The sequence below is a fragment of the Eumetopias jubatus genome, unplaced genomic scaffold (genome assembly GCF_037043125.1).
Source record: "Eumetopias jubatus isolate StellerSeaLion01/CBP00866 unplaced genomic scaffold, mEumJub1_p1.0 scaffold_5, whole genome shotgun sequence".
NCBI lineage: Eukaryota > Metazoa > Chordata > Mammalia > Carnivora > Otariidae > Eumetopias > Eumetopias jubatus.
The window spans coordinates 25673209-25693877 of record NW_028274811.1 but is presented as its reverse complement, the minus strand read 5'-3'; the positions used below and the strand labels follow the sequence as shown (position 1 = coordinate 25693877).

Sequence of the window (20669 nt, the reverse complement as noted above, 5' to 3'; positions counted from 1 at the left end):
TATTTGATTCAATAGGTTTTGTCATCTCCTAAAATATTCATTCCTTCATTTATCTATTCAACTAATATTTATTAAGTTCCTATATACGCAGGACTGTGACTTGTGTGTTTGATGTAAAGTAGGCGCATCTGTTTCATAAAAGTACATGCTTAAGTTTTTATACTTTAGAAGCCAGTGCTCCCTTCACTGTCTTCCTATTCTGTACCAACATGGCATGGCCACTCTTAAAGGCAGGTTGTCTCACATGCTGTATTCCTGCAAACACTTGGGGCTCTGGAGGGGAATATCTTACAGAGTAAAAGTAAAACGTACGGTAGGTTTTAAAATATTTGTCTCTCATACCTATCATCCAAATGAAAAATAAAGTCAGTAGTTGAAAATAGGTCAGAAATCTTTACCCCAAACCACATAACTTTATCTCCTAAGTGTCGGCAGTAAAAATAGCACTTCTTCCAAGCCAAGGAGCCACACCTGCTGTATGTGTTCAGTTTCACCTGGAGTAACCTACCTCCCTTCTCACTGTCCCCAGCATGGAACAACCAGATGTGCAGTGGGAGGTTAGCTGGTTGAAAAAGGCAGCCAGTCATCTGTAGGAACACGTGTACTTACAGCATGGTTTTGTTTTTCATTTGAAGGTTTATGAAGGTTACGGCCAAACTGAGTGTACGGCTGGATGTACCTTCACCACGCCCGGGGACTGGACCTCAGGTAGGATGGGCTGGAGATGTGGGAATGATTCATGGGGCACTGCTGATCTAAAACTTCTTTATGGAAAGCAAATTTACAGGGGCACTTAGGGAAAAAGTAACAGAAAAATAAGAAAAACACTGATGGTGGTTATGTCTGGGTTGTGGCACAATGGATATTGTTCTCTTTGCTATATATTTTTGTGATTTCCAAATATATTTTGTATTTTCCCATTTATTTTATAGTAACTGAAAGTCATATATTAAAGAAAGAAGAAGAAGCCATAGATCACAGAATATAGATATAGTTCCAAGGGGAAAAATGCTTTTAATACCAGTAAATGTCAGTATGTTGGATTTTGTAGGTTAGAACCTATTTTAGAATGAGGGAAGCAGGCTGTGAATTGGATATGATTTAGGAAAGAAGGGCAAGTTCATAGTGACCAGAGCACTATTTCTTAAACCATTTCTGAGACCCTTTGGGACCTGGGGTCTCCTATGATGTTAATGTCTAGAAGGCAACAGCATCATCAGGAAGGAGCAGCTCCCTTCCACGCCTTCATTCTGAAGAGACTCATCTTTCAAGGCAAGGAGGAAGCAGTAGGTAGCCCATGTGTTTCCTATCACCAGATTTAGACCAGACACTAGAAGAATCTAAAAAACACTGAGCAAAAGAATCCTTCAGTATACCAACTTCCTCTGTGAGCCTGGGGCCACTCTTCAAGCTCAAGTTTACTCAACTACACACTGGAAAATTACGGGTGATGCACATGGAAAAGAAGTATGCACAGCAATGCAATGCTATTTTCAGAACACCTTGAGGCAGTCAGCAGAAACATGATAGGTGGATTCCATATTGGAATCATATTTGACCATGTCAAGGACAGAAGCATTTTTGTCTGAGTTTTATCTCTTCAGACTCTAGCTGAATAAAGCCTATCCTGTGTATAGATTCATTGCTATCTCTATCCCTGGAAAATTTACTACAAGGACTGTCTTCCAGAGTCCTGGATCAGTAACATTTTTCTTATCGCTGCCATCATATTTACTGATCACTCACACAGATACCCTTCTTTCTGGACATTCTCTTCCCTCTTAATGTCATCCTCTACATTTTCCTATGTAAGATTTTTGAGATTTTGCCTTTTTAAGTCATCCTTACCACAAAAACTTGCCAAGGCTGTTGAGTATGAGAGGATAGATATCTTTGTCCAATGTTGTAAAAGTTGGCAGCCTCTTATTTAAAAGAGAAATGGGAGTGTCACAACCCCAGTTTTCATCTACGGGGCTCACTTTTCTTTCAGGACCTTGGCCAGCACCTGCTCAAAAACCCTCCACCTTGCCAGTGAATTATGCTAACAACCATAATTACTAGAAAAATGACTTAGATGTAATTGTGCAGTTGGGGTATATATGAGCAAGAACGTTTGAAGTCTTATTTTTCAGGGACGAGTTATCTCATCCTTGTCTTCTATTCCTTTGTTACTCTAAGTGTCTAGTAGGTTGGACTAGAAGCATCAGCATCCCCTGGGTGTCTGTAAGACGTGGAAACTCTCAGGGCTCATCAGAATCTGAATTTTTAAAAGATTTCTAGATGGTTACTATGCACATTAGCCAACAGTCTGGTGACTGATGGAAAAGTAATGACGATGGTATCTTATGATCCAAAATCAAGGGTCTGACAATGGGGGGATATGTTTAACATAGGCCCTATTGGAAAAATCCTGATGGTATGGTTGGTGTGGGTAGGAACCCCACCTACAGACCCTGTGCTGGTTGGTACTGGGCCAGGTGTGTCTCTTTAGCTTTTGTAAGAATCAGATGTAAAACAAAGGCCCAGCAGAGGTTGGCCTGTCTTTTCCCCAGAACTTTTTTTAATCATTAGTGCTTGCCTGTGACAAATGCCCATCTAAAGATTTATTGCTCTCCTTCCATAATCCCCCACTTTGACACCGGAGGGATTTTTTACATGGCCCAGAGCATCTTCAGTGCTAAAACTGATCTAGACACTGACAAATGCCATATTGCTTTGATGTTCTAGGGCATGTAGGGGCACCTCTGCCCTGCAATCATATCAAGCTCATCGATGTCGAGGAACTGAACTATTGGACCTGCAAAGGAGAAGGAGAGGTAAATTTAGAACCTTAGCTATTTATGTCTCTGGATGCCACATGGAGTGAGTAAAAGAAATAAAAAATGGAATTGTTTTCCTTTCACCCTCCCTGTAAAGTCACTTTAAATTACCGATTAATTTGACTCCATTGAATTCAACATTTCTTCTCCTGCTTATGAAGCAACCAGCCCCCAAGGTTGGGACTGGGCTGGTCTATTCCTTTGTTACTCTAAGTGTGTAGTATGTGGACTAGAAGCATCAGCATCCCCTGGGTGTCTCTAAGACATGGAGACTCTCAGGGCTCATCAGAATCTAAATTTTGAAAAGATTCCTAGATGGCTACTATGCACATTAGCCAACAGTCTGGTGACTGATGAAAAGATTTAAAATTTGAAGGTTTGAATTTCAAGATTTTAAATTCCCAAACTTTTGTGGCACCTGGGTGGCTCAGTCAGTTAAGCATCCAGGTCATGATCTCAGGGTCGTGGGAATGAGCCCCGAGTCAGGCTCTGCACTCAGTGGGGAGTTTGCTAGAGAATTTCTCCCTCCCTCTCTGTCTCCCCCTCCCCCTGCTCATGCTCTCTTTCTAAAATAAATAAATCTTAAAAAAAAAAGAAATTCCTAAACTTAAAAAAAAAATCCATTTTTTTTCTCTGAAGTGGCCTGCTACTATGTATGTGTCCCAGCAGAAGCAGGACACTTGCAACTAGGCCAGAAGAGGGGGATAGAGCTGGCTTGTACTTGTTCACTCCGTGGGAGTAGATGGGCAAACTACTCTGTCATGACGCAGGGGACTCAAGCATCTCTGGTGGAATCAGCCAGCCATCAATACCTGAGGAGACCCCATCCAGTGTCACAAAGCAGGAGACTTGGGGGTGGGGGGCCAGGACAGGGAGGAAACATGGCCAGGACAGAAGATGCTGTTTGAGAGAAGCAGGAACTGTTCAGTCCGCTGGTGGCCGTTGCTGTGCTCAGTCTCCATCCCTGCTGTTTCCACAGCGTATTTCTGGAGGGATAGGATGCCTTCTCCTACACATGCCCCGTGACAGCCCCGCATCGGGATTTCTCATGCTGTGGGCTGACAGAAACCCGGTGTTTGTCCCTACAGATATGCGTGAGAGGACCAAATGTGTTCAAAGGTTACTTGAAAGATCCAAACAGGACAAAGGAAGCCCTGGACAGTGACGGCTGGCTTCACACTGGGGACATTGGGAAGTGGCTGCCGGTGCGTATGTTTGCAGCCGCGGCTCCTCCACACATTCTCGTGGTGGGAGGGTGTATAATCCGACTCATTTCTGAGGCAAAATTCTTCTCCGCATCTTCCCTGATAATTAGCCATTCAGGAACAACTGCAAGGCGGGTGGGGATAGGGAGTTTCTTCCTTATCTTGCCCCCAGAGCTTTCTTGTCCATCCTCCTGATAAAGGTGATAGAGATCTTTATGGGAGGGCAGAGCTGGAGTTTGAGACCTCTCCCTACCTTATCCTTTTCCCAACAGAGATCTACCGGTGTTGTGGGGTCCGATGGGTGGAGTCCAAGGAGCAGGAAGCTCACAGCTCTGGGAGGTCTGAGAAAGGCAGGGCCTAGGGACCCACAGACCGTGGCCCCTTGCTGAGAGGTGGCACTGAGCAGTGGGAGAAGCTTGTAGCCAGGTGGGAGGGTGTCCGAGTTCCTTGGCTCTGCTAGCAGTTGCTGAGACTTTGCCCAAAGCCTCATCCATCTCTGGGGCTGCTGGTTGACTTTCTTGTGGAATAAGAGAGTAAGGCTACATGATATTCTTAGGCTATTGCCCCCAACTTTTAACCAGACCCAGTTATTGTGCCTTACTCTGTCATTTGTAAAATGGGGATAGTAACACTGATTACCTCTACGGTGGTTTTGAAGAATAAACAAGTTATACCTGTAAAGCAGTTGGCACAAGGCCAGGCACACAGCATATGCTTAGATAAAAACTATGACCAGAAAACGGCTCTGTTGCTGGAACCGGGAGCCCCTTGCCTGATGCAGCCCACCCCAGGAACCTCCCCTGCGTCTTTATGAAATTGCTAAGGTTTGGGGCGGATGTTCTGAAATGTAGAGTCTTGTTGGGCATGTGAATGATGCTGAGCCTTCCGGTGGTCCTGTGGGCTGGTGCGCTGATTTGCCCCCACTTGAGTCTGTGTCATTCCTGGAGAAGCCCTCATTCCCGTAGCAGACACAGATGCATCCCTGGTGTGTGCCCTGGGCCAGGGACTCTGCTCAGGGAAGAGATGTCAATGTGATGTGCAATGTGATGGGCGTAAGTGGAAGGCCACACTTGCCTGGGGAGAGGCAGAGGGTGACAGCAGCCTACTGGAGTCTTAGGTTGTGAGTCATGTTCGGAGGGGAGAGGAGAGGGCGGGGAGGATTATTAGGGCAGGAGTGAGAGCACATGCTAAGTAGAGAGACAGAGAGGTGTGAGGTCATTGGTTCTCCCTGAAGCCCCCCCAGGTGTGGAGGAGAGAGGCTGGGGGAGCAGCAGGGCCTGCAGGCCGGCAGAGGGCAGATTGTCCCCTCAGCTAAGGAAGCCTTGGCTCAGAGCCCCTCACTGGCATGGGCCCCTTCCAAGCCTCTGCACTTCATTTTATATTATTTTTCTTAAAGAGGGAGGGCCTCAAAATTGGAAAAACTTGAAGTTCCATAGAACCTTGGATCTGGTACTGATTCCCTCTAAGTTGGATGCAACCACCCAGCTTGCAGGGGGTTGGGAGAAGCAAGTAAACTAATTCATGTGGAGACCTAGTGCTGTGCATACACTAAGAGCCCAAGACAGCTGGTAGGTGGTCTGGGGGGTGTCCATTTTTTTTTTTTTTTAATTACTAATGTTTTGAAAGAGTATTGGGTTGATTAAGGAAAGGTACAAACTTCTGATCCAGAAAGACCTAATTGAAATCCTGGTCCCCCTGCCTTCTAGCTGTGTGGCTTTGGAGGAAGTAACCAAATTCTCTAACCCTCATTTTCATCATCTGTGAAATGGAAGTGACAATGCCCCGCTCAGGGGGTGCCATGAGGGTCAAAGAAGCCAGTGTAGGGAAAGCGCCTGAGGTCCAGCCTGGGTTTTGAACAAAACAGGGCCTGTTCATTTTTCTTTTCCGGAGACTCTGCTCCCCCTTTGGCCAATCAAACAGATGGAGGAGGGACAGAGTGTATGCAGAAGTCTGGTCAGGAAGTGGTTTTGATGGGTGAAGGATGTGGGTGTGGGAAGGATTTGTGATTGAGGACAATGAGCCTGACGGCCAGAAGTTCCAGGAGAGGCAAACAGCAAGGCCATCTCCAAGTTTGGGGCTTGCGGGCTGGAACAGGCACGAGGAGGACAGTGATCGGCTTCCTGAGTGGCCTGTTGCATCCTGCAGGGTGAACGGCCTGGTTTCTAAAGCGTCCTGAGTGTTAGGTCCTGGGTCTGGAATTCAGTGAAGAGGTTTGGCTGGACGCTTAGGCAGACGTGGGAGTGGCCAATGAAGAAATAAAGGGAGCTGATTTCAAGGAACACTATCAGTGGAGGTGAAGAAAGTACAACATTCAAGGGTTGAGCCAAAGGAAAGAGATACACCAATTCCCCTAAGACACTCAAAAAGGTCAAAGGGAGTCAGGGAGGTCTGTGGGGGTTCTAGAGGCCAGGAGCACAAACACTCACTGCCCAAGAGGTAGCCTGCCTGCTGCAGAGGTCCTGCAGAGGTGAGGACTCCTGATCTCATCTGGTCTGTCAGGGAGAAGTCATGGGGGGCCTCGGCCAAGCTCTGCTGTTTGCTGGGGGATGGAGAGGCCACTCTTTGGGAGTGGAGGCAAGAACTGGGCAGAGAGGCCTAAGCATTGTCCAAGGAAGTGAATTTGAGGATGGTGGTGAGAAAAGAGTCAAGCCTGGGTGAGAGGGGAAGGTAGGCGAGCCTTCTGAGGAGGAGGACACCTGTTGCTGGGCATGAGGGTGGCAGGTGTGGGAGTGGGGAGTGGCGGGGGGGCGAGGGCGGGGTAAGTGCTGAGAGGAAAGGACAATGGGCACTCGGGGTCCAGCAGATCTCGAGAGCCATCAACCGTGGTGCATGGCGGCCCTCTCTGACCACACAGGGGCTGTGGTAAGAGCAGAGCCCTCAGGCGGAGGAGCAGATCCAAGTGGGGTGTGCAGGGAGGGGGACAGGGCAGGGGGGGAGGGGCTATGGCACTGATGAGTGAGGGGCTTAGGCTCAAGAATGCTATCTTTTCATGATGCTTTGTTCAACTCCACAGGCAGGGACTCTTAAAATTATTGATCGGAAGAAGCACATATTTAAACTTGCTCAGGGAGAATATGTTGCCCCCGAGAAGATTGAGAACATCTATATCCGGAGTGAGCCTGTAGCACAAATCTATGTCCACGGGGACAGTTTAAAGGTGAGTCTCCTGTGCTTCAGCCCTCCCACGCATACTGGGCCTGCTGAAAAATCTAGGGTTATTGGGTAATAATTTCCTCAGTATTTGGTATTTGATCGTAGTGGTAAACATTAATTTCCAGTGAGACACCGGTGTTCTTCTGCATATGAAATCGTGAGAGAAAATTCCTTTTAAAGGTGAAATCTTACTGGCTTACAGTTTGATAAATTGCAATTAGGTGAAAAAGTTGCTTGAAGTAGTGGTAATGAACATTCCTACTACTTTTAACTTATGCTACATCTACTTCCAAGAGGGATATAGGATTTATGCTCTTTAGATTTTGAAATATGCAAATGAACTCTACAGATAAATGGGTACAATATTGCAAATATTGGTACTGATTGTAACATAACTCAAAATATATATATATATAACTAATATATTGAGCTAATAATATATATATATGTATTGAGCTAATATATTCAGCTAATGTTAACATAGTTAAGATTAAATTATTGGAGAGGATTTATATTTATTCTGCTTTCAACATCATTTAGACTTGAAGTCGGAAAGATCACTGTGAATATATTCTGTGCTATCATTGCATTCATTAAGCAAATATTATTAAAGAAAATGCTTTAAAAACTTAAAACGGAGTTCTTCATGAATGGGGACCATGTTAATAAAACAATTTCAAAATGGTCTAGGAAACCTTGAGAAATATGTGTTTGGGTTCGTAGAATTGTTTGGCATCTTAAAGGTGTCCTCCTTTAAGATTGGCATGAGAATCAAACGGTACTGATTCTTAATCTCCTTAAGCTTATACTTTATTAATTTTTTTACAAAGTTAAGGAAATATATCAGAAAATAAACAGGTAAGAATGTGTGCTATATTGGTGGAAATGTTTCATAACATAAGCATATACTTATTTTTAGAAAAGGATGGAATCAGAATACCAGGAGATTATTTTTAAATGCTGGACCACAAATTACCACTTTAAAAGCTTTTGTCTTGACTGTGTTTTCCTTTGGTTGGGATTGCAGGCCTTTTTGGTGGGTGTTGTTGTGCCTGACCCTGAAGTCATGCCCTCTTGGGCCCAGAAGAGAGGAATTGAAGGGTCATATGAAGAGCTCTGTGCAAATAAGGTCTGTACCTTGGTTGCTGGACCTCCTGATGCTACTGAGTAATGGGAGAGCAGAAACACAGTAAAGCAGTGGAATTTGAACATGTAGGGACATTTCTAACTTTCTTTTATAAGTGGTAGAAATCCTAAACCAGAGGTTCATCTTTTTGTTATTGCTGTTGAAGGAATGCAGATTTCTTCTTAGAAAGTTTGATAAACTATTGAACTAATGATAGGAGACACCACAGAAAGCTCGTCCAGCCCTGCTGTCATGCAGCTTGCAGTCGAGTCCAGGGAGGGAGGTGGCTGACCCAAGGCCACACAGCTGACACAGCTGGTTAACAGCAGTGTCAGGTGTGAGTATAGGCCTTCTGACTCACTGGTCTTGCTCTTTCCAAATGTGAGGTGGCTTTTGTCCATACTGGACTTAGGCGGTCATGGAGTTAGTTGAGAAAAAAATAACACCTCCCTGCTTAGAGCTTTAGCCACTCAGGCATGTGTAGGGTCCTGTGGAAGAGCTTTCTGTGCTCTGGCTCACCATCACCTCGTCCAGGCACATGGTCCATTTTTCAGCAGCACCCATGGACCTGAGCACTCCCTCTGGGTCCTGGGCTCTTCTGGGGGTGACGGGGTCCCTGGGACTCACCGGGCTGACCAGAGAGCCACTTTAAAAAATGGAGTGGTCCCTTAGTCTGTTCGTGGTCACTCCTTTGTTCATGCCTGGCACTCGCTTGCCTCATGAGAGGTGGTGAATGTGTGCTGCCTGGGAGTGTCAGCCCCAGGCAGCGCGGTGGAGGTGAGGGTGGGGTGGGGGTTGGCCCAACCACCAGTTGTACTTTGCTCCAGACTCACTGTTTCCTCTACCTCCATTTTGAAATGTGTTTTTGCCTTGTCATTTTTCCTCTATGGTCCCATTTAGGAGCTGAAAAAAGCCATTTTGGAAGATATGGTGAGGTTAGGAAAACAGAGTGGACTCCATTCGTTTGAACAGGTAAATATTCCCTTCCCCATACTTGTTACAACCCTTCATGCAGTGCTGAAAATTACACTCACCCAAGGTGACCCTGACCTAGATTCTCCACCCCCCCGCATGCTGCGGCCGTCGGACGGGCTGTGCACTAACAGACCCCTGCAGGCTTCCAAGCCGACTCTCCAGCAGCCTGCATTCTGCGCTAAATGGGTCCTATGTCGAGTGAGACCGTGTGTGTTGTCCTTGTGATCACAGACGTTTGTAAGTTTGAAGTACTACCCTAGCTGTTACTAGCAGAGCGTGTGTGCGCAGGGTTGGCCTGTCTCCAGGCTGCAGTACTCAAGACCACAGTCCTCTCTTATTTTTATTTTTATGGGGACTGTCTTCTTGGCTACAGCAGGCAAGCTGACTTGCTAGGACATCGGAAAGATTGTGCTCCTCGGGGTCAGTGATCTGTTAGCCCAGAGTGTCTACCACAAAGAGGAGGTTGGGGGGTGTGTTGGGAGGTGACCCAGCAAGCGTTCCTCTCCGACTCTGTCTTTGCAAGTTCTTACTCTGACTGAGTTCAGAAGCACCCTTGGTCCTATTTACCTACATCCTTTACGCCCTCTTCAGTCAAAAATTCAAAAAGAAAAATTCTTCAAGTGGAGACATAGAAACACTCCTATTTTTAAAAAATTTTCCAGCGTGTCTTTAACATAATCATTTTTAATAAAATTGTGTTTCTCCACTAGGGTTCCCAAATATAGTGTTAGCGTTATGGATCTGCAGGGTTTTTGAGAATTTTAAATTTTGTATGTTCATTTTGATGATAACCTGAAAACATTTTTAAACCAGTTTCAAATGTAAAACTCTTATAGCAAGTATTTGTGACTTAGAAACCACTTCCACAGAGTCAGACCTTAACTTCTTAAGTTTCAAACTGATGAAATCTGAACATAGTTTCAGAATTGTTTTCTTTTGAAATAGATCTTTCTATTAATCTAGTTTGAGAAACACTACTTTACCCTCATCTGTCAGCATCTACGGCAAAAAAAGGCTTGGATGAATAAAATTTTCATTTTAAAAAATTATAAAATCAGGGCGCCTGGGTGGCTCAGTCGTTAAGTGTCTGCCTTCGGCTCAGGTCATGGTCCCAGGGTCCTGGGATCGAGTCCCGCATCGGGCTCCTTGCTCGGCAGGAAGCCTGCTTCTCCCTCTCCCACTCCCCCTGCTTGTGTTCTTGCTCTCGCTGTGTCTGTCAAATAAATAAATAAAATCTTTAAAAAAAAATTATAAAATCAGAGGCCTTCAGGCAAGTTATATTTATCTTTCTGAAAGAAAGGTCATTTCTGGCATCATTATTTAAATTTCTTTTAGGACTGACTTCATTGTCCTTCCATTAAGAGGAGCTGTGTGAGTGGATCATATGATGATGTAGAGCAGGGACCACAAATGGGTGGTCCAAGACCCAATTTTTCTGGGCCCGTGTGTTCCTCTGAATGGGGAGCTATAGGGGCTCTGGGTGCTTTGCTTAAGCAGATTAGGGCCTGCCACTACCTTGCGATTCCTGAGGCTGGCACTCCCCCTGCTGGGTTCGGGATGCATTGACCTGCCCCAGGACACAGAATCTTGGCATAGACGCTAAGCAAAAGGATTACGCTGAAAAGCGGACCTTTGGTAAAGTTTCAGGTGTTAACCATTGGCTCAAATTAGACCTTTACTGAGAGGAGAGGTAGTCTTATCTTCCCATACCCCTTAAGCAGTTTCTGCTCTAATAATCTGCCCTCACCTTGGTAACCTCAAATACGGGGAAGTCATGTGGGCATCCCAAAGGCCTGAGTTTTATTGCCAAGCGTGTCACCTCTTCATTTTCTCTGTTCTCATTTTCCTCTTTGTTGGTCTGTGCATCCTCCACCACAAGCAGTGTGTGCCCTCAGCTGAGCACAGGAGAGCAAAAACCAGGCCTCATGCCTGAGGAAGGTGTGCTCCCAGTCGTGTTCCAAAGATCAATATGAATTATTTAAGTTAATCCACAGTCCATTGTCAGCTTGTCCTCATTTTCCTCAAAAATGAGTCATCAGTTAAGGCTTAACACTAATTATTTTGAAAACCACGCAAACACAAATAGATATCCAAGCCTAAGGCTTAAATCATTCACCAAAAGCTTTAAGAGTTCAGGCTCACTGGGCAGGGTTGATCTGAATTAACATTTGAACTAGATAAAAAAATTAGTGTGATTTAATTTCCAGAAACAATTTCCTAGAATGAGGCCAATCATTATTAATTTATGGAGATTTTTGGAAGATATATTTTAATGAATAGATAGGAAGCATTTAAAATAACTATCAATAATTAAAATGTGTAGGCACCTGGGAAGTTTTTGAGCATACTTAGCCATGGTTTAACCATTTTCTTGGCATTTATGTGTCTTATTAGTTTGTATAGACAATACCAAGTGACCTTTGACACTTGATAGATTTTTAAAATTCTGGGCACCTGGGTGGCTCAGTTGGTTAAGCGACTGCCTTCGGCTCAGGTCATGATCCTGGAGTCCCGGGATGGAGTCCCGCGTCAGGCTCCCTGCTCAGCGGGGAGTCTGCTTCTCCCTCTGACTCTCCCCCCTCTCATGTGCTCTCTCTCTCTCTCTCATTCTCTCTCTCTCAAATAAATAAATAAAATCTTTAAAAAAAAGATTTTTAAAATTCTGATGTGAATCTCTCACTAAAATATGTTATTGTGTTTCCTGTCACGGAAATGAATACTTACCTAACCAATTTGCCTTTAAATCAGAAATGAAAAAAAAAAAAAGAAATGAATTGAGCATTTGTCTAATTACAGTGGGCTTTGTTTTTACTTTATCTCTTCAGTCCTAAATTATTCACTCTGTGTTTATTATCTCTAAGCAACATTATGTGTTGCATTCAGTAATACCATTGAAAACTTAAAATACCATGTTTCTTCAGAATTATGAAAAGTTTTGTGCTTTAATGAGTTGGCATAAATTGAAATTTTTTAGGTATTTTAATCCAATACAATATTTAAATGTTACAGTATTTCTAAACTAAAAAAAAAAAACCTATGGAATCACTTTTCAGCGGCAAGAGTGTAGTTTCAGAAAGGAAGCTAATATTTACCATTTCCTCCCTTAACAAAAATTTTGCTTATTGGGGCACCTGGGTGGCTGAGTCAATCGAGAGGCCCAAGTTATGATCTCAGGGTCCTGGGATCAAGCCCTGAGCTCAGCAGGAGTCTGGTTGGGGATTCTCTCCCCCTTCCCCCCCCCCCCCACTCATGCGTGTGTGCATGCCTGCACACTCTCTCTCTCTCTGAAATAAAGGGATAAATCTTAAAAAATTTTTTTTTGCTTATTACAGATTGAAAAGCGAGTCTCACATTGTGTTAGGCCTAAAGGGAGAATAAAGATTTTCTTTCTTTTTTTTTTTTAAGATTTTATTTATTTATTTGAGAGAGAGAGAATGAGAGATAGAAAGCACGAGAGGGAAGAGGGTCAGAGGAAGAAGCAGACTCCCTGCTGAGCAGGGAGCCCCATGTGGGACTCGATCCCGGAACTCCAGGATCATGACCTGAGCCGAAGGCAGTTGCTTAACCAGCTGAGCCACCCAGGCGCCCCAAAGATTTTATTTTTATTTTTTATTTATTTATTTATGAGACAGAGAGAGAGAGAGAGGCAGAGGGAGAAGCAGGCTCCCCACTGAGCAGGGAGCCCGATGCGGGACTCGATCCCAGGACTCTGGGATCATGACCTGAGCCGAAGGCAGACGCTTAACCATCTGAGCCACCCAGGCACCCACGAGAATAAAGATTTTCATTCCTTTTTTTCCCCCCACAAATCAACAGTTTGGTTTTATTAGAAAATATGTAATTATAGAAAATGAAAATTGGTTTTTACATTGGTTTACTTCTAAAAAAAAAATAGAAGTTTGGGACCCATAGTTAAGGTCAGTATTAGTTAAAGAACTGGTTTGACACATATCCGCCCCCCCCCCCCCATTTACTGACCGGACTTTTAGTCACTCAGGCAGTTTGTATAGGTATTTTCATGGAAGAATTCAAACAGACCCAGAGCTGTAGGTCAGACTGATGAGCTGGGCTCCATATGCCTTGGCTTCCTACAAGGCTGTATTTAGTGCCACTCCCTCTCCTCAAGCAGAGACTATTTGGTGGTGAGCCACAGTGAACTGCAGATGCCCCAGTCAGCCTTTAGGCTCGCTGTGAAATCTACCTGTTGGTTCAGTCCTTTGTTCCTAAGATCATTATGTTTTCTTCTGTAGTCTACTGAGCATCTAAATAGCGTTCCATAGCTCTCCCTATGAAATTCATCTTCCCTGTACTTTATCGTTGGTAACTACTGCATGTCACTGCTAGATTTTCAAAGGTGCTCACCCCAAGCCCCTGCACTGAACATACACTCTTGTCCCAGTTACACTGTGTGCTCTACAGGCTGTGAGGAGCTCAGATGAGCTGAAACCCAGGCAGCAGATATGATATCATGGCATTTGCTTCTCCTTTTACAATTATATTACTAATTTCATTTACAAAAGAAGGTTGGCTAGATCACTTGCCCTTACCAAAAGTTTTTATGTGGTACCATTTCTATCAGAAGAGAGCTTTAGGGAAAAAAAAAGTTAAGGAAATTAGCACTGTCAGTTTTCAGCTTTTCATTTTATGACCGTAAACGTGAGTTACTAAGTTAATTCACAGTATCTAAGATTAGGTTTGATTCAGATTGTGTTCCTGTTTTCTTTAAGCTAATTAGTTTTGTTGTCAAGTGGTGATTTCCAAACTTCTTTAAGCAGCAGAGCTTAGATGGCATCTTATCTGAAAAGTCGAGCTTGCCCCCGGCATCGGAGCGGGGCTGCGCCGGTGGGGTTGGGGCTGGAACCAGAGCCTCTCTCCCCCCGACCCCCCAACCCGACCACGTCACTTCATCCCTCCTCCACCCCACCTCCACACACCTCTGCTTCTCCCCAACCTCATCCATTCCCCACCGTCTATACCTGCCTCCACCGCCGCAGCACCCCCAGCAGTGACCCCTGCAGAACCCCTACTTCTCAGTGGGCTGTGTCTGAAAATGTCTCTCTTGGGACTGTTTCCAGTGACTTTTGGGTCCCCTGGAATAGTTTATGTTTAATAAAAACAAATTAAGAAAAAAGCGTATTCCAGAGGGTACAAAAAAAATGGCAGCCCTATTCCTTACCATATCCTTGCTTATTTGAATATCAAGAACACTGAAGGAGTTTTCAAGCAAAACATTTTTTACAAGAAACTTAACTAGTTTTGAAAATTTCACAATACCCCTTTTTAGCCAAGAACCTCAGATTTCCACCAATTTATATCAGATATCCAAGTAGAAATCCTTTGTGTGTGAAGTAAAGTTGAGGCAGCTAACTATAATGCTAACTCTAGTTTTAGCCTAACGTTCCCTCCTCCCCTCTGCTCTACACACTCGAATCCTTAAATGCTGTCCTTTTTATAGCGAAAGTGAACCTTTCATTTGAACAAATGTCTAAGAGACAAAGTGAATCTGATTTATTAATGCTGTGCTCATTTGAAAACTTTCACATTTTTAAATTACAAGCATGGGTTTATGCCAGGATTTGTTAGAATTTTTCTCCGTGGATTTTTAGGAAGTCGGAAGTATAGCTGTTTCAGGAGTCTTCTTTGTATAATGAGTTTTCGATCTGAATAACGAAGAGTTTTCAGGGCAAGGAGTTCTTTGCCATCTCAAAAGGCCCACCCCGCAGGACACAAGACTGTTAACATCAGAGGTTTTGAAAACAATCACTGACCTACTGAACATTTTGCAACTATTTGCATACCCTGACTTTTTTTCCATTTTTTCTTATTGTGGTAATATACACATAACATAAAATTTACCATCTTAACCATTTTTAAGTGTACAATTAGATGTATTTGTAATGTTGTGCAGTCATCACCACCATCCATCCCATAACTCTTCTCATCTTGTAAACGTGAAACTCTGTCCCCATTAAACAATAAATCCCAACCACCCCCCACCCCCACCCCAGCCTCTGGCAACCACCATTTTACTCTGTCTCTGTGACTTTGATTACTCTAAGTGCTTCATATCAGTGTAATCATACTGTATTTATCTTTTTGTGACTGGCTTATTTCATTTAGCCTAACGTCCTCAAGTTTCATCCATGTTATAGCACGTGTCAGAACTTCCTTCCCTTTTAGAACAAGTAATATTCCACATTTTGCTTATCCGTCTGTCAGTGGACATTTGGATTGCTTCCATGCCTTGGCTACTATGAACAATGCTGCTATGGACATGGATGTACAAGCGTCCTTTCCAGATCTTGCTTTCGGTTCTTTTGGGTATATACCCAGAAGTGCAATTGCTGGGTCATATGGTAGTCCTGTTTTTAATTCTTTGAGGAACTGCCATGCTGTTTTCCACAGTGACTGCATCATTTTACATTCCCATCAACAGTGCCCAAGGGTTCAAATTCCTCCACATCCTCACCAATGCTTGTTATTTTCTGTTTTGTTTTTTTTGGGGGGGTAATAGCCATCCTAATGGGCGTGAGGTGGTACATAAATTGATTTTTGAAATAAGTCATTTCCTGCTTGTGTCCACTGATTTTATGGACAGTTCTCATAGGACAGTAGCATCTGACAGAGTGATCGCTCATTCTTGTCCTCCTGGCTTTTGTAACCCACACTCCAGTTCCTTCCTACTCGCCAAGTCGCTCCTCTGTCTCAAACCCAGGCTGCTGCTCTGTCCTGCTTACTGATACGAATATATCCAGTATTAACCACTTGGTTGTCTCGGAAGCATTTCAGACTTTAACACAAATACTTGGTCTTCCCTCCTCCAAAGAATCTTCCTCCTCCTTCAGTTTTTCTGTTCAAGCAGGAGCCTAGAGCTATTCCTATGATCTCTCGTTCTCTGCCACGTAAACCCCAAGCAAATTGTAGGTTCTATCCACCAAATCAAATCCATTTCTATCTCCAGAGCCAACTTTCATAGCCCAGGTCACCCTCAGTCTTGTCTCTTGGCTGGTCTTGCAGGTTCCACTTTAACCTCACTTCGGTCCATCCCTAGCACAGTAGTTTTTCCAAAGAGCCGTTCTGTCTCTCACCGCTTAAAAGCTGTTGAAAGAATCATGTCCAAACTCCCTGCTTTGGCCTATCAATCCTTTATCACTTGGCCCCGGTGTATCTCTCCAGCCCCATCGCTTTCTTCTCCACCTGTACCGTAGGCTTCAGCCTACACATGGAATGTCTCAAATGTGCTTTGGCACGTGGTACTTCTCCCTAGAGCACCCTCCTCTCCTTGGGCCATATAGGAGCCACTCCTCCTTCCCCTTGCTGTTTTCACTGGGCTACAGCTGACTTTCCTTCAGTGTCAACTCGGGCATCTCTCTTCAACGAACCCTCCCCAAGCCTTGGGTGGGTGCTGTCAGAAATGCATTCAGCTCTAACAGAAAAGCCGCAGTGTCTTAAACACTTGGGTGTGTTTTTGTGTTTTTTCTCACATAAGGATAGGCAGTCCAAGGAAGATACAGGTCCTCAAAGGCCTAGCCTCTACCTGTCTTTCCACTCTCCATTCTTAGTATGTTGGCTTATCACAAGGTGGCCACTACAACTTTGGACATTGTCCATATTCAAGGAAGGAAAAAAAGGAGAGTGGGTGGAGATGGCAATGTCTGAACCTTTCATTATGAAGGCAAAAACTTTCCCTTCTCACTAGCCAAAAATAGACCTCATGACTGTCCCCTAGCTGCAGGGGTGGCTGGGAAATCAGGGAAGGTGACTGTCATGGTTGGCATGGAACATTTTGGCCCCAAACCGAATCCCAGCAAGGAAAAAGTCAGGAGTGGGTACTGGCAAAGCAACTGATTCTGCCTGAGAAAGGTGACCTTCTCTGTGCTTGTCCCTATAGTAGCAATATCATATTGTCACTACAAGGTCATATAGCAGCATCTCTCATTAGATCATAAATCCAGGTGGGCAGGGACTGTGTCTTGTTATTCTTTGTACCCCTAATGCCTGACACATACCTGATACAAAGGAGTTGCTCAATAAATATCAATTATACAAAACAACAGATGAATGTATATGTGTATTTAACATGTATATTTTGAATTAATTTTCCAAATGTCTATGACAGTTGACCACTGAACAACACAAGTTTGAAATGGAGGAGTCCACTTAGACATGACTTTTTTTTCTTCCAATAAATATAGTATAGTACTGTAAATGTATTTTCTCTTCCTTATGATGTTCTTTTTTTCCTTATGATTTTCTTTCTAACATTTTCTTTTCTCTAGCTTACTTTATTGTAAGAATACAGTATATAATATGTATAACATGCAAAATATGTGTTAATCAACTATTTATGTTATCGGTAAAGCTTCCAGTTAATAGCAGGCTATTAGTAGGTAAGTTCAGGGCGGAGTCAAAAGTTACACACGAATTTTTTTTTTTAAGATTTTATTTATTTATTTGACAGAGAGAGACACAGCAAGAGAGGGGACACAAGCAGGGGGAGTGGGAGAGGGAGAAGCAGGCTCCCCGCAGAGCGGGGAGCCTGATGCAGGGCTGGATCCCAGGACCCTGGGATCATGACCTGAGCCAAAGGCAGACGCTTAATGACTGAGCCACCCAGGTGCCCCTACACACGAATTTTCAATTGCTCCCCTAACCCCGTTGTTGTTCAAGGGTCAACTGTACATACCTAGGGAGTAGTTAGGATTTGGGGCACTTCTTACTGATGCTACCTGGGCTTTTCTGCCAGAAGATTCTGAGAAAAGGTTTGTTGTTTCAGTTTCAAAATTGCATTTTGGACTTTGAATAATATGCGTGTAAGGACAAATGACATGAATGTTTAGCAAATGGTATTTGTAGTCACACTGTGTCTCTGGGCCTCAGGTCTGTGAGAGTTTTATTTTTCAGAAGTGTAATAAAAAATTGTTACTAAAAAGTCTATTGCGGCAATTCCTAACTCTGTTTGCTATTTAATGATTTGGGTCTATTATCTCAATAAAATCATTTGCTTTAGACCCAGCTGTCAGTCAGGACACAATTTCTTGGAAGCAGTATCACTCAAAGATTAAACTCAAACCCAGATCATAAACTTCTCGTGGGATTGTCAGTGACCCTTTCAGATGGAGCCCCACGTGGGAGGAATCTGCCCAGGCCCTCCTAGTTAATTCATCTATCTCTGGTTCGCATTTCAGCATTTTGTAGAGGTACTTTGCATGAGGGGGCCTAGGATCTGTCTCATAGAAATAGGAAGTGTGAAACAGTACACCTGATCCCTCCATGCCTCCTCCCAGTAGATGTGGTAAAAGCCATGGCAGGCCTTTTTTTTTTTTTTTAATGTAGACTTATCATGTTCCCCCAAAACTTTATGTTCCTCCTATGTGTCCATCCAAATCAGAAACCTGGGAGTCCTGGAGGCTGCCTCCCTCTTTACTACTGAATGGTTCTTAGAACTGCTTACTTGTGTCTGTCTCTGCCACTGCTCTAAGTGTAGGTAGGTCCTTATCTCGTCTCCCGTGGATTGGCCAGATCCTTCCAATTGGTTTTCCTGTTTCTTATCTTAATGTTCTCAAAAAAAGTTTTCACATTTCTCTTGGACAGATCTTTCTAAAATGTGTATTCAGCCATGTCACTGCCCTGGATAAGAACTTCCACAGCCTTCCTACTGACTCCAGCCTGAAGTTGGAGCTCCTCTATCAATGGTCACATCGACCACTTTGGCTCCATCCCTGACCCCATTTCCCTCCTACTTCATGTAACTACAACCATAAACCCCTTGGATTTCCTTTCTCACTGCCATAGCTTTGTTCTTGGGGTTGCCTTCACCTAGAATGCCCTCCACCACCCACCTCTCCTCCTTTGCTGGTTAACTCTTACTCGTTCTTTAACACTCACCTAATTTGGGAAGGCTTCCCCCCCTGCTCCTCCTTCTCCCCTACCATAACTGCATTCGGCACCTGTCACTCTGTGCGGACCACACTGGCTGACAATCGCTCTATGTCTGCTCTGCTGGATGCCAGTGGGCACCCCCTGTGGGCAAGGGCACTCATGATTCTTCTCTGCGTCCTCAGTGCCTGGCACAGAATAAGCAGCCAGTTCATTTCTGTTGATTGGCTAAATGAAGAAATAGGAAGGGGAAAAGGTGGCTTGCAGACATGTTAAATAGGCTGAAATGTTTATTAACATAATTTTGACTTTTAAATGAGCATAGTGTTTCTGTACCAATATATCTATTCTTATATGCCTGTTTACTTTTATCATGTGTGCTATAAATGCTATGTTATATTCCTGATAAAGACGTATTCTGCATTTGGTTTTTAGGTTAAAGCCATTCACATCCACTCTGACATGTTCTCAGTTCAGAATGGCTTGCTGACACCAACACTAAAGGCTAAGAGACCTGAGCTGAGAGAGTACTTCAAAAAACAAATAGAAGAGCTTTACTCAATCTCCATGTGAAGTTCAAGGAAAGTTCTTCTCAGTATAATGGACTGTGTAGCAATACTATAGTTACTCTTGAAAGTAATGAATCAGAATGATGCAGCCGAAAATGAATAAGCACGTGACCTTATGATTGAGCCTTTTCCTGTCCCAAGAGGTCTTTAACAATATTTTCTCTATCATCACTGAGTACACTTTATTTTTATTAAAATGATATTGTAACAAGCTGCTAAAAATATCACAGATGGCAATGTAAAAGACTTTTCTCAAGGACTGTGTACCACTAAAAGTAATATATTCTCAATGTTCACAGAACTCCTATTAAACATAAAGGAAAAACATAACTGATATACTGTACTTAATTATTTGTGGAATAGTAAACAGATATAGCAAATATCTAGGCAATGTGGACTACCTCATTCAATAACTGATTGTCAAAATCACAGTTAAATCAGACTTAAAAAATTAAAACTATGTGTACAGAATCATGCTAAAACAAGACATAATGCACATTCTGCGTAAGTTCAGAGTCTTTATACATGACAATTTTTACTGATGTGAAGAAGTTTTCCCTCTCATTTTTACTTTTATTCATGAAAAATGCAAGTTCGGATATTCCTGAAACAAATGTTATATTTATATAACATTTTACAAAGATCTCTCAATACATTTTCTCATTTATTAAACTCATTAAAATATTCAGGAACTATCTAGAAAAAAATGTACAGCGACTTCAAGGATAATATGTGTATATCCATGGACTTCTTACACATGAATTCTAAAAGATGTCTGTTGGGCACAGTGAATGGACCTTTGGGGAAGACTTGGGAAAAGAAACCCAGAATTATTTCTCAGGATAGGTAGCGATTAATGTACCTATGTTCCTTGCTGGGTTCTTCAGGCCTTCCATTCTCAATATGTCCATGCCAGGCCTGGGAACCCCAGTATGGCTATAAT

At 43.4% G+C, this 20669-nt stretch overlaps 1 protein-coding gene across 8 annotated transcripts in view; it reads left to right on the top strand.

Moving 5' to 3' along the window:
- Positions 1-19730, top strand: part of ACSL6 (acyl-CoA synthetase long chain family member 6) — a 40990-nt gene extending 21260 nt beyond the window's left edge. For 7 of the 8 annotated variants that reach the window (XM_088023603.1, XM_028103593.2, XM_028103595.2 and 4 more), the window contains 7 exons: positions 636-708; positions 2728-2816; positions 3908-4024; positions 7038-7181; positions 8205-8306; positions 9204-9275; positions 19593-19730. In XM_088023603.1, coding sequence (XP_087879729.1) covers positions 636-708; positions 2728-2816; positions 3908-4024; positions 7038-7181; positions 8205-8306; positions 9204-9275; positions 19593-19730 — 735 coding nt within the window. The remainder of the gene's footprint in view (positions 1-635; positions 709-2727; positions 2817-3907; positions 4025-7037; positions 7182-8204; positions 8307-9203; positions 9276-19592) is intronic. The other variant, XM_088023606.1, reaches the window with a different exon arrangement.
- The last annotated feature ends 939 nt before the right edge of the window (positions 19731-20669 follow it).